At 42.3% G+C, this 26,137-nt stretch overlaps 1 protein-coding gene across 1 annotated transcript in view; it reads left to right on the forward strand.

Moving 5' to 3' along the window:
• Nucleotides 1-26,137, forward strand: part of Ush2a (usherin) — a 653,036-nt gene that overhangs the window by 234,826 nt on the left and 392,073 nt on the right. The window contains exons 21-23 of the mRNA XM_060365102.1: nt 15,126-15,256; nt 23,008-23,134; nt 24,390-24,491. Of these exons, the coding sequence (XP_060221085.1) occupies nt 15,126-15,256; nt 23,008-23,134; nt 24,390-24,491 (360 nt within the window). The remainder of the gene's footprint in view (nt 1-15,125; nt 15,257-23,007; nt 23,135-24,389; nt 24,492-26,137) is intronic.

Below are 26,137 nucleotides of genomic sequence, written 5' to 3' on the forward strand. Positions count from 1 at the left end.
CCTACTATTTAAAAAATAGTTTGAAAATAATTATGATTTTAGAAGCTCAATCTCAAAATAGCACATTGGATGTCGAAAGAGCCTGGACTGGAGGAAAGACGTGGGGCCAGCCCATCCTTTGTGCCCGTTTTGTGCTTGTTTGAAGCGATCAATAAGGTAGATGGGAAGTGATCTACGGTAATGCTGAGCATTTATAGATATTCAATTAGTTTTTAACCACTTAATATTTTCTTCCAATACCAGTGGAAAAATAGAACTAAAAAAAAATGTCAGTCTGAAGGTGTCTGTCTCCATCTAATGACATCTATCTCATCCCTCTCCTCCTGATCTGTTCATCTTCCGTGGTCACTAGATTATTTACACGCTTGGTCCAGCATTACCCTCGCTAAGCACCCATATCATTCCAGTATTCCCAGGGCACCAAGACGAGTCCTCCCAAGCTGTACCTTTTGAGATGACAACCACAAAAGGGTTGAAAAATACCCTGGCTTCTGAATCAGCATGTTCTTACAGTACAGTTAGAAGATCTGGTTGACAGTCGTTTTTCAATCACACTTCTGCCATGCTGGGCCTTACCACTGATGCAAGAAAATGAAGCAGCAGTCACCCTAAAAAGAAAATCAACACTTAATAAAAAGAATGCTAGGTAATGAATGATTTCGCTAAGACAGCATTTAGTCTAAATTTTTAGATGATCACCCTTCTTCCGTGGATATGGCTCACCGCCTCCTCTTTAAAACAAAAAAACAAAAAACCTTTCTTGCCTTTGGAATGTGAAGCGATACATCAGTTGAGTGCCCTCCAGAATCACCCCCTCATATTTGATAAGCAGTGAGCAGCACAGATGGATATTAGCATGGCCTCTGTACGCACGCCAGCCATGGAGGTGGCCGCAGTGTCCAGAGAGTTTGCTTATGAAACAAATCAAATAAAGATTAGGAATGAGAATGCCAACCTGGCCACAGCTAGTGAAGGAGATCCAATAACAGATATCTCAGTGGTCTCATGACGGGATGCGGTCCTGTGTGATCTCTTCTTTCAAACTCTCTTTCAAGAACGTATCCTGAATGAATGCTGAAGAGGTGGCTTTCAAATCCCTCTTTACTTCCCTTAAAGGAAGCATGTTCCTCTATGTCCCAGAATCAGATCAGTGTTAAAACAAGAAAGCCTGGTTCTAAAGGTTGTCAAAAATGGCTAAAGCATGGTCAAGCTTCACCTTCATGCTGACCCCAACTAGTTACAAAAATACTTATCACTTTGCTGTGCATATTATTAGCACGGTGCTCTGATCTCTGCTGCTTCTCAGAGAACCCACAGGAACAATTGTCACCATTAGGGAACCTAAACATGCTTTGTACAGGCACACACTCGCACTCTGTATGCACGTGGCTGTGTGTGCCCATGTGGACAGAGGAGGTCTTCTGGTGCCTTGCTCCATCACCATCCAACTATCCCCTTGAAATAAAGTTTTACTGAGACTAGAGCTAAGCTGGCAGCCATCAAACCCAGCAATCTCTTCTTCTCACATCTGCTCCTCAACACTGGAGTCATTAAGCATGTGCATGGCCACACCAAGGTATCAAATTGAGTTCTAGAGACCTAAACTCAGGTTACATGCTTGCACAGCAAGTATTCTTGTTCACCGAGCCATCTCCCCAAGCCCTTGAAGTATTTCTTAACATAAAACGGCCACTGCAGAAACCAGTGTCTGCTGCTCTGAGAGTCAAGTCTGAAAATGTGTGCTGGTTTCCCTGCCATCTCCTTTGTAAACACTGGCATGGGAAAACCATGTACTCTCCTGGAGTCATCTTTATCAGTCAAAGTTCACAGAAGAGAGCTTGTCCCAGCCCGTCACATCATCATGAAGTGTCTTTCCTAATGTGCCATTGGACTATTGTAATAGAAACTGTAGCTTTCTGACTAATAACTGTTCCCATACATTGCACTGATGGAGAAAGGCCCACAGTGAAGGCTTCACACCTGGGAGTAAAATTGTTTAATGAAACTGAGCAAGATAATCGTGGATCAAATTCATTATAAATATTACATTGTGGTCATTTCTTCAGAAATGGAGAGCTCTATTTTATGAGTGTGTTAAAAATAATAACTGTGTCTCGCTTGGATATATTACCTCTTGGCCTTGGATCCTTTTGCAGAATATGGAGCTAACATAAGGATTATAAATATTATTGATTGAATATACATTCTCAGAAGAATGTATTAAAAAAAACAATGCTGCAATGGTTATGAGCTGAGAAAAGAATTAGTCTCCTAATCTCAGCAAGTTTCCCAAAGGGAGATTTCTATAACTTAGGCATTTTTCACATTTTGCGTGAGTGCACGCATGTGTGTATTTGTGTGCCTGTGGTGGGAGGCCTGAAATCAACCTTGCATTTGCTCTTCAGTAACCTTGTTTTTGAGACAGAATCTAGCCTCAGCTGGATGGCCAGGCTCCTCCAACAAATACGCTTGTTTCTGCCTCCCTTGCACTAGGATTACAAGGGCACCCCACTCTGCTCGGCAGTATTGAAACTCGGGTTCTCCTGCTTGCAAAGTAAACACCTTGAAATGCCACCTCTGCAGCCTTGTTTTCAATCTTTAGCTTATGTTCCTGTTCCAGGTAGGAGAAAGACATCAGAACACATTTTTGACATGAAAATTTCTAAATGTACAAAAATTAACCTCCTGTGTTCAGCTCTCCGAGTGAGCAACTCTGGCAGGTACCCTTAGTGCTGGTAGACCTGGGCCATCCTTAGACAAAACCCACAGAATGCCAGACTGCTAACTTATAAGCCCTTTTAGAAGGGACCAGCCAGTCCCCTCTCAGTCCTCAGCTGAGGACATGGAAGGCAGTAAGTTCACAAGGACTCACGCATGACAACAGCAGGGTCCGCCTCAGAAGTCAGGCACCCTACTCCCACACCTGCTGCACACATTTCTTCATCCTGGAACCTGGTTTCCTGGGGCTGTTATTCAAGAGAAAATAACAGAATGAAGTCCGTTTAGAGGTTACCCTCACTGCAATTCAAACGACTTGGAATATGGCTAAAATAGATGGCACAAAAACAACCAAGGGATGAGCTAGTGGGTAATCAAGTCTCTCCCAGCGAAAGGTGCTCCCTACTCAGGAACACATTCCCCATTCCCCCAGCTCTTTAGAATTTTCCTGATTTCGCTTATGTATGCACCCTATTTTCTATTACTTAAAAATGAAATTGACAATGAATTTTCAGAACACAGACATTGGCAAGCTAATTACATCCAAGGGGAGCAAGATAGGGACAGGGGGAAAGAAAGGGTTTTGCAGAGAGTTAGGAGCACACAGGGACCCTTGTGAGCTGAGTGCTTAATTACCCTCCTCACTGAAAAAGGAGTGCTTTTGTTCATTTGTTTAAATAAATGGTGATTCGGTAACACCAAAGAGAAAGAGGAGCCTTGAAAAATGTTGCCATCCCAATTCTTATGTTTCTTCAGCCATTTCCAAGCTGTAGCTGAAGGGCCCCTGGGGAATCCCATTTCCTTTGGAGACTGTAGGCCGTGGTGAGTTAGGGCGGGCCCGAGAGCTCAGCATGGCACACGTAAGGCCTTGTGTGTAAGCCCCATACTCAAAAGAAAAAGGAATCATTCGAATAGGGTAATTTAAAACTTGTGAGCTGAGCAAATGTCCCGGTTGTATGGTGGAGCATCTTTAGGGTATACGCCCAGGAGTGGAATAGCTGGGTCTTGACTTAGTGCTATTCCCAATTTTCTGAGAAAGTGTCAGACTGATTTCCAAAGTAGTTGTGCAAGTTTGCACTCCTACCAGCATTGGAGGAGTATTCCCCTTTCTCCATATCCTCTTGAACAGGTGCTGTTACTTGAGGGTTTTTGTTTTGTTTTGTTTTGTTTTGTTTTGTTTTGTTTTGTTTTATCTCAGCCATTCTGATGGGTGTAAGATGGAATCTCAGAGTAGTTTTGATTTGCATTTCCCTGATGACTAATGACGTTGAGCATTTCTTTGTTTCTCTGTCATTTGATATTCTTCTACAGAGAATTCTCTCTTTAGCTCTGTAGCCCATTTTTAGTTGGATTATTTGATTTGCTAGTGCTTAATTTATTGAATTCTTTATATATTTTAGCTATTAGTCCTTTGTCAGATGTAGGATTAGTGAAGATATTTTTCCAGTTTGTAGGCTGTTATTTTGTTCTGTGTTGATAGTGTCCTTTGCTTTACAGAAGCTTTTCAGTTTCATGAGCTCTTATTTAGTAATTGTTGATCTTTGAGCTCGTGCTGTTGGTGTTCTGTCCAGGAAGTTGTCTCCTGTGCCGATGAGATCAAGGCTCTGTCCTACATTTTCTTCCAACAGATTTTGTGTGTCTGGTTTTATGGTGCAATCTTTGATCCACTTGAACTTTGATTTTATACAGGGTGATAAATATGGATCTATTTGTATTTTTCTACATACAGAATTCCAGTTAGACTAGCTCCATTTGTTGAAGATGCTATCTTTTTTTTTTTTTTTTTTTTTTTTTCCATTGTATGGTTTTGGTTGCCTGCTCTTTGATCACTTCCCCTTGGCGGGGTGACCTTGCCATTGCACAGAGAAAGAGGTTCCAGGCAGTTCTGATAAAACTTGATAGGCTTTGGTCAGCTAGTAGGGGAGGAGGACTCCCCTTTCAGTGGACTAAGGGAGGGGGCTATGAGCGAAAGAGAGAGGAAGGACAGGGCCAGAAGGCAATGAGGGAGAGGCCTACAATCAGGATATAAAGTGAATAAATTGTAAAAAATTAAAAAAAAATAAAAATCTTATGAGTTATATGTGAGCTGATTGTGCCATAGGGGAGCTTGAGAGAAATTCATCCTGGTCCAGGCAATAAGGACTATATGACATGCTTAGTAAGATGCTATTATAAATATGAAGGTTTGCATTGTTTTTTAAGCCTGTGCTTTCTTAGGCTGATAGGGGTTTCTCCTCACCTGCTAGTGGCAGATAAAGGAGGCATTGCCTTTGATCTTACAGTACAGACAGAACCCTCCTTGTACCAGCCACCCTTAATTGCACCAGATTTTGGGTGTATCCCTGCAAGAGAGGGTCATGGCGGCCATGGTAATCAGAGAAATGGCATCAGGGGAGATGCACACTGTCCCCTCACCGTCAAGGCCTCCTCCTTGGAACCCTTAGCATTTGGCAGATTTTTTTGCTGAGTCTGTGTTTCTGCCTTCCAACCTGATGTAAGGCTGAGTCCTTTTTTACCTTTATCTAGGATTTCTGCGGTGACTAGCAGAGCTTACAGGGTTCCTGGGTTGAATGGTCCTGTGGATATTTTTTGCTGAGCTTTGGCATTGCCTTGTTGTATTTCTTTCTGGAGGTATTTCTCCCCATCCCACTTCCCCACCCGTCCTTCTCTGTGACATTTCTACTTTGACCTATTGTATTTGTCTAGCTCATTCATTAGTTTGTTTTCCTTTTCCTTTTAAAAAATGTATTCTTCTACCTCACCCATGCAGTGTATAATCAATGCTCCTCCCCAAACCTGCTGTATATTTCTGTCTGCGCTTCCTGTCAGTTTTCAGTAGCCTAAGTGGTACCTGTGTACTTGAGTTCTGGTGTTGTTGTCTAAATTTGCAACATTTCAGCTCATTATTCTGGCTTTCATTTTGATGTATTTTTATACTTTTATCTGCCTCCAATCATGTTCCTTTTCTGTATCAATTTAATTACTCTCTGCCTGCGCAATATTGTGTCTATACAATTACTGCTAAAACAACAACAAAAAGGTTTCTATTTAATTACAAACTGGAGCACCATCAATTCTGCCTAGAGACCACTCAGAGCACCTCCGATTGGCAAGGTGTGTGAGAAAGGAAATCTGCAGCGTTCAGCCACCTTCGGTGACAGCATCTAGTCAAGCCTGGTGTAGAGCTGTGGTGTCCTTAACACCAGTGGAGGCCCTGGGGTCCAGACGAATTCTTTGTAAGAAAAAGCACCTGTCTCTGGTGTGTGCAGACCACACACTCACAGCAAGAGGAGAAACTTTCTTAGATGTTCAACCTGTATTCGGCTTGACTCCCTACCCTCGGTACTTTTCTGTTGATGTAACAAAGTGCCATGACCAGGGAGCAAGAGATGGCTTAGTGCCTCAGAGGGCACTACTTTTCCAGAGGACCTGAGTTCAAGTCCCAGCACTGACATCAGGGAATTCACAACTGTCTGAAACTCCAGTTCTAGGGGCCCTGCCAGGCACATGTATGCATATGCACAGACCCATACACAGGCACACAGACATACAGAGTTCAACATAAAACACCATGACCTATGGTACCTCAGAGATGAAAAGAGGTTACAGTTAGCTTAGAGACTGAGAGACAAAGCACACAATGCTGGGAAGACATGCAGCATGTAGGGAAGGAGTCTTGAGTGTGGGTTGTGTGATTCCTTCTGAGTTTTCATTTTACTGATGCTTCCGAGCCCTCTCTGGTGGTAACCGGCCCGGGAGCAGACAAAGGAACCACAGTAAATGCTCTGACTTAGGAGAAGAGGGAAAGGCACAAGACCAACACCTGTGAAAGGGAAGCCACGAGACACCTGAGCATGTATGCCAGCGTTTATTCATAGGGCATAACGTTTCCCAAATTCTCCATGCTTAACAACCGTATTAGTTCTCAGAAGTGTTCAGGGGGGTGACTAGCTGCCAGGCTTATCTGAACCTGTCGTCAACGTCTACTTGGTGGACATAGTCCTCAAGCGTACCAGGGTCTGGTCGCTTTTTAGGCCAGATTCCCATAAAAGGGTCACTATGTCTTCTCACTCCCCGTGTCATTCCTCATCTCCCTCAGCAGCCCTTGGGCCCTGCACTCAGCGCCTTGCAACCTGATTCTGCAGGAGAACAGCCTCCCTGTGAGTTGGGCATGGTCTAGGGCTGGATCCTTGGCTGACTTTGGCTTCCTTCTCTGCATGACACATGTGGTTGGTGTTGTCCTTTATTTCATGCAGACAAGTTGACAACTAAAAATAGCCATCCCGAGAGCTGGGTGCTCATAACTGTTGAGCCGTCGCTCTGGCCCCTCTCGCTTGGACTTCCAAGGTCTAAAGCAGACACATTTGGGCCATACACAAATTCTGTAGCCCTGACATTGTGCAACTGTCTGGGCTCCAATAGCATCCCTCTTCCCACTCTGTGTAGGCAGCGCCCATCTGTTGTGTCCTTGCTGCATTTTGAAATCAAGCTCATGCTGTGCCTTGTCCACATGACACAGAATGACACTCCCTGAGACTATGGCTGGGTGAACATACCACCTACGACCCTGCTAACATGCTAGGTCCATTTCACCTTCCACTCCAGGTCTGATCTGCTCCTCTAGACAAGTACACTCTGTGATACAAATGCAGTCGCCACAGAAGCCGACAAAACATCACGGTTTCGTTCTGAAGAAAACCCTGGCCTTTTGTTGTGATAGTTGTACTCGAGGCCTTTTTGCAGCAATTTCCTTGAGATGAAAATGCTTTTGCACAAATCCCATTGGGAACGTCAGAACCTTTGTGGAATGGATTCAGTACAAACTTGTCATATTCAAATTAGGCTTAACGAAGAACAACACTTTCACCACTATTGAGGACAGTCAACACATAAATGTAAGATTCTTATGAAAGACAGAACAATGGTGACTGCAAAAACAAAGCTCTTGCATGGAATTCTGGAGTCAGGTAGCTTCAGTCCCCCACGGTCTAATTGATTGTTCATTGGGCTCACTCAGCCAAAAGTAGAGAGAAACTTTGTATAGACATCATTAGTTTTTCTCCATTTAGAGATTAATCATGAAGAGCTCTGGCTCTTTAATTCTGTAATTTGTATATTTAATGGGCTGCTGCAGAATCTATGACAGTAATTAGCATAGCCTGAAAACTCATTAATACGCAACAACATGATTAATGCAACACTAATGCAAACATGACTGAAGTTATTTGGGTTATGTAGTAAGAAGATTAAAGCTAAAATGTCCTGTTTGTTTTACCAGTGGTGAGTATTACAGGGAGAAAAAAAAAATAAAAACAGGTATCAAATTAGAAAGAAAAAAAATGAGCAAAAATAGGAAGTGAGGTTTCTCTTTCACTTAGTTGTAAAGTTAATGAAATAAATGTTTTTCCTGTGTGTTTATTCATCCATGCCTTTATTATTATTAAAGGTGAGTTTGCACTCAACCTTCCAGTTGAGCTGAATCTAGTTAACCTTTTAGCAACTTTAAATAATATTATTCTAACATTGAAAACAGCTTTTAATTATAGTAATCTTTGACCAGTCCATAACACAATTCTGTTTTTAAACCAATGCACATTATCAGCTGTGCCATATGTGTGGAGTGTTGGTTCCTAATTATACAAAACTTCTATATTACATCCTTCTCTCACTATAGTCACCTTTGAAGTAAATATTTATATTTTATATAATATTACAGTCTGATTCATACACTTGTGAAATTATTCATTATTAATTTTTTTAAATTTTTTTCATTTAACTTTTATTACTTACACTTTATTCATTTTGTATCCCCCCATAAACCCCTCCCTCCTCCCCTCCCAATCCCACCCTCCCCCCCCTTTCTGCATGCATGCCCCTCCCCAAGTCCACTGATAGGGGAGGTCCTCCTCTCCTTCTTTCTGATCTTAGTCTATATGTATATTTATACAGACATGTCTCTGTTTATATATAAGCCAAATGTAGATGGACATCTGCATATTAGAATGTATGTGCCTATAAATATATATATGCAGATAGCCATCTCTCTCTTTCTCTATATATGTATATTCATCTATAATATTACTTTACCTAAACTTTCATCTGTATTACATATAGTTTTACAGTTACAATTAGTCTGAAGTTGTTCTGAATCATCTAAACTATTTTCTGTGGCTCTTGGTGGTGCTTTAGAGCTCTGGAGCTCTTGGTCACTCTTGATGATCAAGTTTTCACTGTTGGCTGTCATTATTGGGAATCCTATTTCCTTATGCTTGTCCCTTTAACTAAAAGGCTTCTTGTCTTTTAAACATGTCTAACTGGCTCTTCTCTCTTTTAACTTTAAATTTTCTAACACTTTAAAGCTCATAGTCATGTTTTGTTCTGCCTGATTTCCCAAAACAGCAACTCAACAAACAGACATTGAGAGAAGGAAGGAAAGTCTGTAGAAAATGGGCCAGAAACATAGTTATGAAATAAAAAATAAAAATAAAAATAAAACAGTAATTGGCAATGTCAGCCACATCTTACCCACTGGTTCAGAAATTATGTCAGTTTTTCCCAACTTATCAACAAAAAATAAGGTTTATCCTTTTTACTGTGGATGTTGTCCAGGAGAAGACAGAAGTGAGATACATAGTGACTGACAAGAAGGGGACAAACTTACCAGACTCTTCCAGGAAGTATAACATGTATTTGAAATGGAGAATAACAAAAAAACTACTGTACGTAATATGTTTGGAGTTACATAGTTTCAGTGCATGCACAAACAAATAATGCAATATAATATATAATATCTGTTATGATTTAACATGTATGTTTTTTGTTTATTTAAAAAGTATAGTAATTATTTTAATGTTGCGTTAATACAAAAAGTAAATGAGTCCAGATAAAATTATATAAGCTAGCCTGATCATTCAGTTCAGTGCATGCTTATTGAGAAGCTGAGTTCTCGTCCTCTCAGAAATTGAGATGAAGTACAGACTGTCATATATAAGAAATTTTACAAGATAAAAATGTTCTGCAAAGCTGTATCTATGGAACAGAATACTAGCACAGAGACTGACTCTGGGCCCAGTGTTAGCATGCTAAAAATAGAATTCCCAAACGAATGAAACATTTATTTAGCAAATATTTTGAGGATTCTGTTTGTGCCAGCCACTGTTCAAGGTGTTAAAGATGCAGAAGTAAATAAAACAAAGTTCTTCCAGTGTCTGGTGCTTTCTGAGGACATTTTAAAATAGTCAGAAGAAAACAAAAATCTGGCTGAATCTCACACTGTTGGAAGGAAGGAAGGAAGGAAGGAAGGAAGGAAGGAAGGAAGGAAGGAAGGAAAGAAGGAAGGAAATATAGTGTTAGTAGCTATAGTCTGTAACAGACAAGGAAATAAAATCTTTTGTACCAAAAGAGTACTTAAAATCAACAATAAAATGAAAATTCCATTGTGTTGGTTTAAATAAGAATGACCTCATAGGCTCATACATTTGAAAGCTTAGTCATCAGGAAGTATGCTACTCAGAAGTATTAGGAGGTATGGCCTGTTGGAAGAAGTGTGTCATGGGTGGTGGGCTTAGGGGTTTCAGAAGCTCAAGATAGACCAAGTGGCTCCCTCTCCTCTCTCTCTTCCTGCTGCCTTTGTATCCCATTGTAGAACTCTCAGCTACCATGTCTGTCTATGTGCTGCCAGGCTTCTTCCCATGGTGATAGTGGACTAAAACTCTGCACTGTAAGCCAGCCCCAGTGAAACGTTTTCCTTTGTAAGAGTTGCTGTGGTCCAGTATCTCTTCACAGCAACAGAGAACTAAGACACCATATATCTGAAAATATGGCGAAGCTTTGTACCAGTGAGAAACCATGCTGTGAGGGAGAGAAGATCAAATTCGGCATTCATTCTAGAGATACAAATTAAAAAGCAGAATAAGATTCTGTTTACCTAGTCCTTCTGATCCTCCTTGGTCTATCCTGGAAATGCCAGCCCCGGATTTCTACTAATATTCAAACTGCTGAGCCTGACAATGGTTGTAAAACCATGAAATATGAGAAAGAAGCAAAGCAATTTGAGAAGTCTCTTGTCGTGAACTACGAAATGAAATGGCAGTTACCTTTTAAAGACTGAAGAGAGGGAGGGGGCAGGAAATGAATGACAAAGGCAGAGTGGCTGCCAGAGAGGATGCTGTGATGAGAGGGTGAAGGCAGAGGGCTGGACCTACCTTTACTAGAGCATTCAATTAGGGAGGGGCATCTGAGGAGGAAACAGAGTGAAGAGTGAGATGGCAAGCGGGGCAGGTTTTGGGAGAAGAACAATTATAAAGTCCATGAGCCAGATAGAATGGAGGAAGAGAGAGAATGCATGACTAGAAGTGACACACACAATGGAGCCAAGAGAGTAAAACAGGAAGCCTTGAGCCGGAATAGGAAGGGGCAATGATGGGACTGGAGTTACCGTCAGTGGATATGTGCTGTGCTCTGTGTATGTGTGTGTGTGTGTGTGTGTGTGTGTGTGTGTGCGTGTGCGTGTGTATACTGTGTTTGTGAGTATGAATATGTGCTGTGTAAGCGTGAATGTGCGTGTGTAAATGTGCGCATGTGCACAAATGATGGGGAGATTAAAGAAGGAAACCAGCTGTGGGAGAGATTGCTGCAGTTAAGACAAAGAGGAAAGTGACAGCCCACTCGTGATGTCAAATGTTAAACTCGTTTTAATTTTTAGACTTTTGACACATTTTGAAATTTTCCTACATGAGCATTGTGTTTATACAGAGTTGAGCCTTCTTTTCCCCTCTGGTCTTCTCTCATGTTCTCTCCCACTGTCTCTGTGAGCGCTTCCTTATCTAGTGTTACATATGTGTGAACACATTCGTTTGGGATCTGATGCTCTATCAGGAGGATCATCCCTGTAGAAGACTGGGTTGTCTTCACTTAGCAACTGCTAAGTGCCTGAAGCTCCTCATCTAGGTGTGGGGCCCTGTGAGATTTTCACACGTGCCATGCATGTTGGGATACCAACTGGATATAGCATCAAGCCGGGCTCTTGTTATGAAGATTCTACAAGTGTAGCTTCCTGACGTATCTGGAAAACGCTGTCTCATAGCAGATGTCCTGGGCCTCTGACTCTTACAGTCTTTCTGTGCTCTCTTCTGTGTTTCCTGAGCCTTCGGGAGGGTCATGTTATAGATGGATAACTGGGAACTGGCTCTCCACAGCAGTAACTGAAGGCCCTCTAACTGAACTCAAGAGCCTTTCCTTAAGAGGGAGTCCATGCCTAGTGCTGCAAACCTAGCCAACAGCTGTGGCTGCTGAGGTCATGGGCCCTTAGGGAGAACCTACTGTTGTCACATTCCTTACGCAATATAATTCCCAGCTGCATTCTAAATGCCCATCCTTCTATCCCTAGATAAGTGTGCTGCCAGCCCTCAGAGCTGGAATTTACACTCCATCTACTTGTTTACGAATCTGACATTTGTCTACTCTTGTACACACTGTGTTTTACTTCATATATTTTCTTCCTTGTTATGTATATTCTCAAATATATATATATATATACACATATATTCAAATACATCTATGTACACATAGTCACTGGATGTATTTGCTGACACTTGTTCCACTAGCCTAGAGCAGGAGCCACTAAATTTTGATTTCTTAAATATTTCACAAATGAATGTGTAAATTTAGAGATAGCACACACACTCTATGATTTCACATCTTTAGATACAGATATTGAAATTTAGCTCATTTCTTCCCTGTCTGGCCTTGGAAAGTGCCGATCTCTTTTATAGAGTAGGCAGTGGTATTCACCCCGCTTCCTGCTCGAGTCGGGACTGTAATTTCACACAGTTTTCTACAGCAACTCTTTCGGCACTCTTGTTTGGCAGAGGTCCACAAGTTTTCTTCCTCTCGGACCAAAGATGGAAACACATTTGTGAGGCAGAGGGGAGTGAGGGGATGGGGACTCTGCAGCCCAGCTGCAATCAAACCCTCTACCTCACAAGGGACCTCATATCTGCTTTCATTCCTTTGGCCAACGGATGTCACATGGTGGAGCCTAAGTCAGTACTGTAAATATGTGACTTTCTTTGGGGAAAAGAGGGTGTTAATTATTTTTGAATAATTGTACATTTAACCATTCTATCTCATTGTAAATTCAATAACATTTTCTTTATTTCATACATCCATCAAATTGTTATTATGTTTATATTTACATATATTTATTTGTGAGTTTTGTTCATTTAAATAATTGATGATACAAAGTAAGCATTTGCCTCAAATGCTAGGAATTGTCTATCTGGATAGTTATAATCTAATTATTAAGAACATGCTTCAGTAGAGTTGTAAGTTTTCAGTTTCCTCCTGGAGTATAGGAGAAAGAAAATAATTTTTTTCTTTATCTTGGCAACATTGAGAAAAAAGATGTCAAGATTGAGCGAGATGTAGCCGACATCAAGATGCCCTCTCCAGCATTTGCGTTTCCCTTCATGGGAGAAACTTTCCGCTCTCTACAGCTTTATAGATCTCTTGATCTAAAAGACATTTCTTTGTTCCGGAAGGCTTGCAGATTATTGAGTTTGGGGAAATACGTGCATTTGCACACTTTTTGAATGATGTGTGGTAATTAAAATATTCCCGAATGCATCTTAAGTATTTAAATATTCCCATAATCCTTGGGTGCTTTTTCATTCACCAGATTTCTCAAGTCACAGCCAACAGTGGTGTCCTCAGATGGAATACTTCTTCTCCCCACCTCCCTCCCTTCCTCATATTCTGGCTCCTTTTGTCTCTGCTGGTGTTCTGGACATGCCATTTGTCCATTAGTAGAGAGGCAGAGCAGCCTTCATTTCTTCAGTTACAGCTATTTTTCTTCAATGTCCTTAGCTATTTAGCTTAAAAGCTATAGTTTTCATCATAGTATTTGAGAGCAAAGAGAAGATCAAAAACTGCTGGTCAGGCTGAACCTCCCATCTCCCTTCTCCTCACCTAAAATCTCAATATATTTATAAAAGTCTGCTATGCTCTGTGTTAGAGTGGAGTGGGAAGATGGACCAGATGTGATGTCTGAGACAGTTGCACTGAACCAAAGCTCAGCCCCTTTCAGCTAGACAGAGCCTAGAGTGTGTAGAGTCATCTGAGAAATGTGTCTTAGTTGAGGGATTTGCCAGATCACACTGGCCACTGAGCGTATTTGTAGGTGGCAGACAAGATTGCCTTGGTGGTTAATTGATGTCAGAGGACCCAGCTCAGGGTGGAGTCACCAATCCCTGGGCAGGTGGTCATGGGCTGCCTAAGGAAGCTAATCACGCAAGAGTCTGGAGATGAGGTACCAAGCAGCTTCTTCATTGTTCTGCTCTAAGCACCTGCTCTTGATTGGGTTCCTAGCATGGCTTCCCTCATTGATGGATTAAAACCTGTAAAGTCAACAAATGCTCCCCCTCTTAAGTTGCTTTTGGCCACGGTGTTTAGTGTTTGTCATAACAACAGAGTGAAACTAACCCTACCACATGCAGGTCCTCCGTCATTAGCCCAGCTTAAAGAGAGATTTTTCAAGTATTTGTAATTCTGGCCTATTGTGTATTACTGCTCACATGAGAACTCATCCATTTTTTATTATTGTGTTTTAGCTTTTGTTTGATCTTCAGGTATGCTCTTGATCTCTTCATCCTCACAGTCTGCTCTGCTAGTTTTGTACTTCCAATGGGAAGTCTTAGAGCAGACCGTGACTTGAAGACGCCGCTGCCAGTTTCAGCACCTTAAGTGGAAACCTTCTGCCTAGGAAGCTCCCACATGTGTGCTGTGCAGGTGATGACCCAGGACTGGAGATGGGTCTTCCCAGTGTCTGGGAGAGGAACACTGACAATCAGTGTCTACAAGAGACAAGAGTATTGAAGGTGGCTGTGTGCTCTGAAGAGTGGAGGCCCTGCAAGTCGGAAGGCTGCCGCTATTTACTAACTCAGCTCCAAAAGGCCAGCTCAGCCAGGTCTTTTTGTCTCAGCATCTATTGCTGGATTCATTCTTTCGTTTTCATAGTATTTAAACAATGCCCTTTGGTTTTTTTTTTTTAATATGTCAAAAACTCATTTATTTTTAGGACCATCTGGTAATATTTTCAAACTGATAGGATTAACTATCCAATTTGGGGGCTTACAACATGTCTTTTCAGGTGGGTAATTTTTGGACACATTTAAACTTCATTTTATATTGATTATCAGGAGGATAACATAATTTCCAAGTTCTACTTAGCCTTTAACACGGGACATATTTAAGCCAATTGGCTAGGGCCATCCAAGCACACTGCTGTGTATAATTTCCTTACTGTGTTCATTGCTTCATAAATAACAATGAAAATAAAGATATATTTATCAGAAAAAAAAATCAATGAAATGGCAGCCCTGACTAACTGAGGTCATTTGCATCTCCAGGCATCAAGGCCAGCTTCCGGACAAAGGTTCCTGACGGGCTGATCACCCTCGCAGTGTCCCCTGACAACCAAGAAGAGTATTTTGCCCTTCAGTTGAAGGATGGGCGTCCTTATTTCCTTTATAACCCCCAGGTAAATTACTAGCCATCACAGTTGACAATTTTGACAATGCCCAATGGATGCCAGGTACTGAGGTGAGAGAACAGATGTTCCTGGTGAATCTTCCTCTGAAGGTTTTCAGCAGAAGTTCTGCTATCTTTAACTCTCAATCAGTAGTCCTCAACCTTCCTAATGCTGCACCCTTTCATACAGCTCCTCAAGCTATGGTGACCCACAACTATAAAACTATTTCATAGCTACCTCGTAACTGTAATTTTGCTACTATTATGAATTCTTATTTAAATAATCTGACATGCACGATATCTGATAGTCATCCCACCAAGGGGTCGTGACCCACAGGTTGAGAACCATGGCTCTGCATCTACCAGTGAGGAAAATGAGCCTTACAAAAAAGAAGTAACAACACGCAGCCAAAATGGTAGCACTCTCTTGCAACCCCGTCTATTCCACAAAGCTACGTGCTTAAGATTTGTATGCCACCTCATGAAGGTTTAAACTGTGGAGTTGTGCATGTTGTGGTCCTGGAATCCCGGCCTTCCAAGGCTGGGGCTTGAGAGTTGTGGTGGGAGATAGCCGTGGTACACAGTGAATTCGGGGCAACCTCAGCCCCAGCGTAGGACCATGTCACAAAATATGTCAAAAAATTGTTTAAGTAAATCTGAGCAGATTTACTTCTCCCCCCCCCAACAAAACAATCGCACAGCATTTATTGTCACCTGATAATAACAGAAGAGCCAGTAAAACAATATGAGTAACTGTTTTAGACCATTCTCCTAGCAGAAGATACCTTTAAAAACACTGAAGGGCCTTCTCGACATCTCCCATGCTTGGCTGTTTCTAGTCAGGAACACTTTAGAAGAGAGGAATATTATCTCCTTTTAGTACGATCCAACTCAGCTGTTTTCTTGACTTTATTTTAGAACGAATCTCTTCTGCATCACCTAATATGAGGTCCATATACTCATCAAAGCCAGTAACACAGCCCTCTGTCCTCATACTAACATGCTCACACAGCCATAGCTGAGTGAGAGATCTATTCTGCAAACATCTGAAGATGAGGCCATGGGTGGAAGCATCCTCTACTGCAGCTTCTGGCCTTGGCCACGATACACCATGGTGGAAGTCACCTACGTTTATTCTTTCTTCAGAGAGTAAATTATGGCTTCGTTTGCTCTTGTGCCTGTGTTCTTCCCTCTTTCCTTTCTTTCATTCTTAACTACCAGCAAACACTTCAGTGGCTTTAAAGTATGATAAACTCTATGTTTCAGATGCCAGTAGTTTTAAAGTTGACTATAATTGTTGCCCTGAGAAACAACCTAAAAAGTAGGCAGTCAATAATTAATTTAAACTATTTTGTGACTATTTAGAAAGAGATGCCTGAGGTCACATGAGCGTAAAATGAAAGGTCTTTCGGCCTGAGCTGTCAGTTCTTGCAAATATACTGAATTGTCACTTTCTGGGTGTGACTTTTCCTTGGAGGTTGTGAGCAAATGTCTGTTTGCCCCAGAAAGGACACCGATGACAGACCCAAGAAATGGTCTGCAGGTTTGGCTGGATGAACCAGTGAGTTTCTTGGGGTTACTTAAAGGGGCCTAGATGATGTTCAGCCAGCTACATCTCCTCCTGAGGATGGGGTGTGATTCACTAAAGCCATATCTGTGGGAGCTTCCTGCCCAAGTTGCAGGCAGCTCCATGAAGAAGCTTCTCCCTCAGCTGTTAGCTGCGCATACAACCTTGAGCAAAAACACTGGGAAGTTGTCTTCTCCTCAGTTAGGAAGTTTAGTGGCCATTAGCCATTAGGCAACATATGGGACCTGTGAGTGATTTAGCAAGGAATAGGACTATTCATTCTTTTTTTGCTTTGTGAAGCTGAGAACTGGGGACAGGCTAGTTCTTCCCAATGTCTTCAAAGGGACCTGATGGGTCCTGAGCTTGGGAATTAGAGATGACCTTTGTGACAAGCACCCACTGGATGCCCACCCCTGCTGGAAGCTTCTTATTGGATGCTCATAGATACAGACTAAGCAGATAAAAAGCATCACCAGCAAACCCAATAGCCAGAGAGACAGCGAAGCTGCAGCTGCTGCAGGAGGCAGGGCAGATGGTAGCTGTAGACAGAAATCAGCACACTGAAGTTGATTCAATTACAGAGCCGAAAACATTATGTTTTACCTTTGAAAACTTTAAGGAGATTAATTAAGAGAAAAGATATTTTGAAGCTTAGATTAGTAGAATGTAAAGTTGGAGAAAGTTCTAGAACAAGAAGAGGAATAAGATAAAAATAATATAACATGTAAAATTTCTGCATTGGTGAAGAGCCTATTATAAGTTTATTTAAAAAACCCCAGCAAGTCCTAGCCAAGATTCAGCAGGCCATCCCTGTGCCAGGCTCGCATTCCCTCTACCCAGAGTGCTACATGGCTGAACCCACTCACAGACACGTCGATGATGTGGACATCCTTGTAGCCCATTTCCCAGGTGGGCATTCAGAGCCGCGAGTACATCCCCCCCAGTGTCATGCTGTTACTAAGTTTCATGTTTTAAAACCATGCAACTGAGGCCTAGAGCCAGGGAAGCATGCCTGTAACTTGGGGAGAGACTGAGGCAGGAGATTAGCCAAAAGTTCAAAGTGAGCCACATTCCAGGAGACTCTGTCCCTCAAAGGGAAGCCTGACACAAGCACGAACTGTCTCCAGGGTTTGCATTCCTTCAGTGCTTCTTTTCATCAACAAACAAGGATGCTTCTGAATATGCAAAAACTTAGGACATAAAATGGCCTGGGTACTGTGTGGGAGGAGACTGTCAGAAAGGCATCTGAACCAAAGGAGAAAAGCTTCTAAAATACGCCCAAGAGAAGCCAGGATAAAGGATAAACCTCACTGCATTAACTTAACCCTGAGCATACAATGAGTGCATGATTAGCCATGGGTTTTACAAGCAGAGACCGTCTTCAAAATAGAAGGCTGTTTATTAAAGAAAGGGCAAAATGAACACCATAGCAAAGCAAAGGAAAAAAGGGGGGGAACCTCAACAAATAAAACTAGCAGTGAGTTAAAGGAGTGAATGAAAAGATATTTTTAATTAATTAATTAATTATTACAATTTATTCACTTTTTATCCTTACTGTAACTCCACCCCCTGTCTCCTCCCTATTTCACCCTCAATCCCTCTTCTCCCCTTATATCCCTTCTGTGCCTTCTTAGCGTAGGAGGTAGTCAGAATCTATCATATTGATGCCACTTTTTCATATGATAAAGAATGACTGTTAAATGAAAGTTTTCTGAGAACACACAGATATACAGCGTAGACACAGAAACCAAATGCTAAATTGTAAAGCTCCACAGAAAATCAGGTGAAACAGTGAAAGAGGGGAGCAGAGGACGGAGGAGGAAGAATGTCACTGAGGAGTAAAGGCCTCACTCTTAGATCAGAACATCAACACCCATCTCTTTTGATGTGAGCCCTGCTCTCTTTCAAAACTGTGGGGACCTTGAAGACTGCAGGGGATGAAGTGACCAAACGGTGGCCCTCCCTACTCAGCCACAGGACTGTCTTGATCCTGAGGATGCTGCCAGGAAGCTCTCTGGTACCAGTCACCATGGCATAGAGTGCTTCCCAGCACTCTGCTCTCTTGTTCTTCTCCCTTCCACCAGCTCAGCCTGCCCACAGCAACCGCAGCTGTTGCACCCTTGCCCCACACAGCCCGATCCTGAGAGTCTTCTGAGTTGGTAGATACTGGCCAAGCCCACTAGGAAAGTAGAAAGCTGAGGGGAAAAGGGAGGGTTCAGCAACGCTGGGTAAGCACATTTCTGTCCATAATAATAATCGCTCTGCGTGAGGCAGCGGCTGCCTGTTTTCAGCACACTGACAATTCATTTACTTCTGAAAAAGTAAGGTATTGGTTGAGCAGGTTTGCCTCGGGTGTATTTGAGAAGACGTAATCAGATATATTATACTAAGTGCTCCTGGGCCAGGAGGCGATCCGTGAAGCACTGAGCACCAGCGAGCAGAGGCTGTACTCAGCCACCTCTGAGGAATTCACAGCTAATGCGGGTTAACTGGACAGATCTGCCAACTGCAGAATGAAGGCGCTGCTGATTTTCAGACGAGTATTGAAACCGCCAAATAGAGAAACATTTTCAGCAGTCTCCTCTTGCCTGTTCTCACTCTGGTAGAGGAAACTGGGTATGGATTCTCATGCGAGGTTGGAGACAGCCCGCATTTAAAGAAGCAGACGCGTTTGTTTTGTGCGCCTGATGTTGACGTTACGGTTACGTGTGTTTTAAGCGCTTCAAGTGTCACTCTCAGTCGCGTTTTCCCTTTCTCCGTTAAGTAAGAGGACAACTCTGCATTGTTCCCACCACACTGGTGGTTACGTGCTTAGTGTGTTTTTCTTACTGGATTGTGTTATCCCTCGCCCGATTCTTAGGGAAATGTGGAGTAGGACAAGCACTTTTGGCAGATTATCTAGTTAATGTTAGAAGGTTGAGACCAACACTGTACCGCAGTTAATCAGAGCAGCCGTTTTCCGAGATGAAACCTTGAACCGTTAATGACTCTGTAACACGTTGGTACTTACCGAGTTGACTTTAGTTACTGGATGCTTTGACTTGTCCCAGAATGAGCTGAGATGGAAACTTTTAAATCACTGCTCCTGAATCCAGTTATAGGAATTTAATTTTGAAGCCTGAAAGGAACATTTTTTCCAGGAATCTTAAAGTCACTGTCCACAACACAATTTCAAAATAACTTCATATTCTCTTGAATTTTTTAAGTTGATAAACTTGGAAAGTGAATTGCTTGCACAGCTGTAAATCACAGCGAGTGAGGTCATATATCTAAAATTCATTTAGTTTCTCTTCTCTCAGTTTGTTCTGTTGGATAAATATTTAGGGAGAAGAAAAAGATTCTTGCTGATAGGATATATGTATCTCAGGAACTGAATTCTGGGAATCATTGTCAAGAGAGAAGAAAAAAGAAGTCTGGGGTAGGAGAGATGGTTCACCAGTTAAGAGTACACACTGCTCTTACAGAGGGCCTGAGTTCAATCTCCAGCACCAGCTAGGCAACTCACAGCCACCTATAACTCCAGCTCCAGGGAGATCTGCTGCCTCTGGCCTCTGCAGGCAGCTGAGAGGCCCCACACACACCACACACACACACACACACACACTTTTAAATAATTAGGTGGCTCATGCCTTTAATACCAGCACTCCGGAGGCAGCCACAGCCGTATTTCTGTGAGTTTGAGGACAGCCTCATCTTTAAATCTAGTCCAAGACAGCCAGAGCTTACTACACAGAGAACTCCTTTTTATAAAAACAACAACAACAATAATAATTAAAATAAAGCTTGCAAAAGTAAAACATAAAAATCAACTACAACTTTCATTTCTATAGTTTGATGAATCTCTAAAATAGCTACAATAGTCTAGTCCTTTACTTTGCAGAGACTTGATGAGATGGTGTTTTATTGCCCAACGCTGACCCAGTCTATCCCTTCAGTATTCTGTACTCGGGGACGTTCTCAGAAAATACACAGAACTTTGTGTCTTCACAGACAAGGAAGCCTTGGAAAGAGAGCTTGGGAACGTTTCTGCCCAGAACCTTACTTGCTATTTCTGATGCTTCCCATGCCTACCACTGACCCAACTGCAGAATTATTGCTATGGGGCTACTGACATCCTCATCCAAGTATGCTGTGCAAAGTTGCTCTAAGACTCAAAGCAAGCTGGCTGCACTCTCTGCTGTCGCTACTCAGTGGCTCTGCACCCAGTCAATATGGCTTCTGATGTTGAGAACTATCCCAGCTTCATCTTACTGCCAAACAAAATGTGCAGAGTCCCCGCCTCAGACACCTGATCTTTAAAATGCAGAACCGTTTGTAACAATTTTAACGCTAACTAAGTGCACTTTGATGAGACAGCGTTTAATAAAATGCTCATTAATTTCATCATTAGCAAGGGTATGCTCAGAAGTAAGCCAGTTTCTTATGTCACACCCAATTAGCATCCCATGCTAGTAATCCCATTAGTATTGTTGAATTCACTAATGGAAAAACTAATGGGCATGCTACCAGGGCACATTAATTGGGCACGACACCAGTTCTGGTTTTAATTATTAAACTACGGTAATGAAATGTGTGTTTGTAAAATATTAAAATGTTGAAATAGAGTTGAAGAAAATAAAGGAATATGTGGGAAAAAAAAAAACAGAGAAAGGAAAAAAGTCTAGAACTTCGAGATAACTTTGAAAATGGTCTTGTGCCCATTGACCAGGTTGTCAGCATTAGTTGGGGTACCGTCCGTGAAAGAAGCACCTACTTGTGCTTGTTGGAAATTAATCCTCTTCTTCTCAACATTGGATTCTGCATACCATGTGTGCTGCCAAGTATATTATGAGGCTCAACAATGACCAATTCAATGTATAGAATGGACATGTTCTCTCTTTAGGGAAATGCAAACAAAAATATTTCATGTAAGAAACTATAGTTAAAGCCTTGTGCTCTGCCATGTAATCCTGTTACATTAGAGAATTATTAGGGTTTTTCTTTTTCTGTATGAAAAGCTGTTGACTGAAATTGTTAGAATTTGGTGGAACATTCTAGGTAATTTTCTTAAAAGGTATTTATCTGTATTTTATGTGTATGGGTGTTTGCCTGCATGTATCTGTATACCATGTGTATACAGTCCCACAAGAGGCCAGAAGGGGGTCCTGAATCTCCCAGACCTGGAGATACAGATGGTTCTGAGCCACCATGTGGATGATGAGAATCCAACCCAAGTCCTCTGCAAGAGCAGCCAGTGCTCTTAACCTCTGAGCCATCTCTTGAGGCCTGATTCAAGATTATTTTTTAAAATACGTGCTGTTTAAACCAACCTTACTTGTAGTTTGTTAGAACTTGCATTAACTTCATATTTAATTTTTCTCAGGTAAATCAACATCAGTATTAAATTTATCTTCCTTGGGTTTGGAGGGATCTGCTTTCTTAGTCACAATAGCATCTGTTGGCTGGGGGGGGGTAGAGTTTATTCTGTTTTTTCTCATTTGCATAGTGGAACTGTGTTCACTTGGCTCTAACATGCTAGGCTATTTGTTCTTTTTCTTCTTTGCTTCCTTATCCTTCTTGCCTTTTTGTTAATCTTTCCTCTTGGTATGGCATTTATTGGGACTTATCTACTAAGAACTCATTTGTCACTGTTATTACTATCCTCTCAGAGGTATAAATGTTAGGTTTTTTAGACTATAAGCAATGAATACCAACTTTAACTACACGTGTAAGTTCAGTAAATAATTATTCACCTTAACACATTGCATCTCCATCCCCTCTTTGAGTGCATGCTATAAAATTATTCATGAGGAGAAGCTAATTTTTCTGATGCTTGTTTATCCCGAGAATTAATATTCACAGTTTGTCTCAGTTTTAAATTCTTTTCTTCCTCTTATAATTTTTCCATGAACAATAAAATATGAATATAGGTACCCCAAATGCAAGTGCCTTTGTAAGAGAGTCTGGCCTGGAGAGTTCTTTGCATATTTGCTCATTGCGGTTTTCAGATGCACAACACAGCATGTTCACAGCAATGACTAGACAGCAGCTGGTGGCTTGAGTTCCATCTCCAAGAACTTTGTGCTGGGATCCTCACCTGAAATCTGTGAACTGTTTAAAACAAATATACAGTGTCAGTGGTATCTGAGTGTGAGCATTCATCTTTCCAGTCATTTGTTCATTCATTCGTTTGTTTATCCATTCATTCCCTTAAGGGGTCACTAGTGGAAGTTACCACAAGTGATGATCACAACAAACAGTACAGTGATGGACAGTGGCATGAGATCATTGCCATCAGGCATCAGGCTTTTGGCCAAATTACTCTTGATGGGTACTATACAGGTAAGCTGTGTGTGTGTGTGTGTGTGAGAGAGAGAGAGAGAGAGAGAGAGAGAGAGAGAGAGAGAGAGAGAGAGAGATAGAGAGAGCACTCATCTGTATGTCTGCACATGTGAATCTCGCATAGATTTCTTCATTTGGTTTCACATTAGTCCCTGTGAGATCTGTCTCTTAGCTGGTCTTCGCCTATCCACTGGTAAACTCTGGCCACCAGCTTCTTATCCAGGTAGAAGCCCAGTAAGGCAGAGATGGAAAGGAAGTCACCAGTGGCCACTCCACACCTTCCACACCTTACAGAGGCTTTCAACTACCCTATTGATGGTCCCCTTTGCCTCCAGAAGGCCAGCAAGGAGAGAGGGTATCTATATACAAAGATGAGAAAACCAAGGCACAGAAGCGAAGTTAACACCTTTCTGTTTCTGCCTACATACCCAGTGTTGCATCTGAGTATGGTTTTCTGTCCAGCTGGCTCTGTCTTACATTTCCATCCACAGATGGAAGTTCTCAGGGTTCATTTAAGGTAGATTTTACTGAGCTCCCACTATGCTCTACTATTGTTTAGGTACTCAGATAGCAAAGAGTAAACAGAACTTTATAGTAGTTTTGGTTTAGATGGAGGTGGGGACAGAAGATAATAAAAAAAAGTATAAAGTGGGAGAGAGTTATCAGAATGTAAAAATCAGATAAATAGATACTATCTGTCTTTATAAGAATTCAAACTCAATAGAAATTTCAGAGAGATGGGAAAATTCAGCCTAATATCCCCTGTAAGGATGCTGAGGGGCATTCTGGGTACAACCTGTGACAGTTACTAGCCCAGTCCCTGGAGCCTCCTAGCTGATGGACATGGGGTCTTTGTCACAATTTAACACTAGATAAAAGTGTTAAATTTGACACAGGAGTATTGGGGAAGGAATTTCTAATAATATTTGAGCAGAGAAATGAGGAGCCAAGAAAGGAAAATATCTAGAAAAAATATGTTTCCAGTCAAAAACACCCGTGCACATCAGACCAGGGTCGAGGAAACAGTGGACGAGAGGCCCCGGGAGGTGAGAACACCTTCTGTTACGTGTTACAGACTTAAGGAGGCCAGTGTGGTGGCAGAAAGGAAGGAGCTGCAGCCAAGATGTAGGCTTACAGCTGGTGCCTATCTGGATCTAATAGACAAGGAGGTAAAGCAGAGGCAGGAGAGCTGGGGGCAAAGGATCTGTGGTGAGTTTCACTCTGAAGAGTCCCCTGTAATTTTTCTCTCCCACAGGCTCCTCGGCCTCTCTGAATGAGAGCACAGTGACAGGAGGCTACGCTGAACTCTTTGTGGGTGGGCTGCCACCAGGACACAGCATCCTCCAGAGGAGGCCTGGTGAGTTTCCCAGGAAGTAGAAGTATATGTTGTCCTAGTTTCATTTCTGTTGCTGTGAGAAAAGTACCCCAGGAACCGAACTTAAAGAAAGGGCTTATTTAGCTTGAAGTTCCATATTAGAGCCCATCACTACAGAGAAGCCATGGCAGGAACCTGGTGATAGCATCCACAATCAAGAGCGAGTGAGCCCGTACCTGCATACTATGCATCTCACCTTCTCCACTCTGACACAGTCCAGGACCCAAACCCAGTGAATGATGACGCCCACAGTGGGCATCCACACCTACCCATAGCCCCTGAGTACCAGGGCTGACCACACAGTGCTGGGAGGAAAGTTAGCGAGGCCTTTTAAGTGGGCGGTGGGGATCCAAACCCAGGTTCTCATGCTCTGGGCGGCACTTTAACCACCGAGCCCTCTCCCCAGCTTAACCCTAGCTGTGGAATATGCTTAGCCCTTAGTTTGGAGGCTTCTGACAAAAAAAATCAAAACAAAAACCCTCTAGGTTAATTCAAAAGGCAGTATTCTGTGGCTAGTCCTGTGTCCACTCTGGTAGAATTTACTGTGACAATGGCTACTCTCAGCTGCTCCATCGTAGTATCGAATTCTCCAGTCCAATTACCTAAAATATAGCTCGACAATTGTTTAGACAGATTTGCAGCACAGGAAAAATTCTCATGTTGTATGCTAGTGACACAAAGTCCAGCATACTTTCATTGACAGCCAGGTTGAGCAATTTGCCATAGGGTATCAATTTGCTCCTGCAAGAGGTCAATCCTCTGATTGAACACCATCAAGCTTCCTTTTAGTTGAGCATTAATTCCTTTATGTACAACTAAGGCATGAGCTACATTGGCTAAATGATTATTCAGGGTCTGAGCAGTCTGCCCAGTATGACTCACAGGACTAGCCACAGGATTATCAACATGGATTGCTGCAGCCATGAATCATCTGAAGGAATGGGCGGGCATGGGAGTGTTAGCAGGCCTTCTGGTGTTGGTCTCCTTGGTTTGCCTGTGGTATATATGCAAGATTAGAGTCTCACAACAGTGTGATGCAGCCATGATCATTCAGGCCTTTACAGCCATTGAAGCAGGACATTCTCCCCAAGCATGGTTGGATACCATAAAAAGCTAAAATGATACGCTCAGGATGCGAGGCTAAGCACTGCACTCAGGGTCAGCCGCTTTGGACCCAGAGAAGAGCATGTCTGATTGCATGCGGGTTGATGCCCCAGGTCCCGCCTCTGAGAAAAAGGTATCAGACGGGTCTGATGCTCTTTGGGTGGATGACACCTAAATGAACATCTGTACAAAGTCCCAATTTATTTCTAATATCAGAGATCAGACCTCTACTCTTGCGTGATGCGTCTAAAACAAAAAGGGGGAACTGTAGAGAGCTGCGGAATGCTATGCCTTAAAGATGGAGCTGGTTTCTGCCTTCCACCTTCCCGATGGTGAGTGCTCTCTGTCACGAACAACTCCACATTTGGCTAAGGCCGAGGATCTGGCTTGCTTCCATGTAGGTGGACCTATCTGCATTGCCCCCGTGGCACGCCTGGGTGGGCTACCCAGAGGCTATTTAAGCTGTGGGCTGGCTTTCCCCAGGGTCAGATGATTGTTCAAGGTTCCTGAATAAACTGCAAAAA

Source organism: Meriones unguiculatus, chromosome 11, assembly GCF_030254825.1.
Source record: "Meriones unguiculatus strain TT.TT164.6M chromosome 11, Bangor_MerUng_6.1, whole genome shotgun sequence".
Lineage (NCBI taxonomy): Eukaryota > Metazoa > Chordata > Mammalia > Rodentia > Muridae > Meriones > Meriones unguiculatus.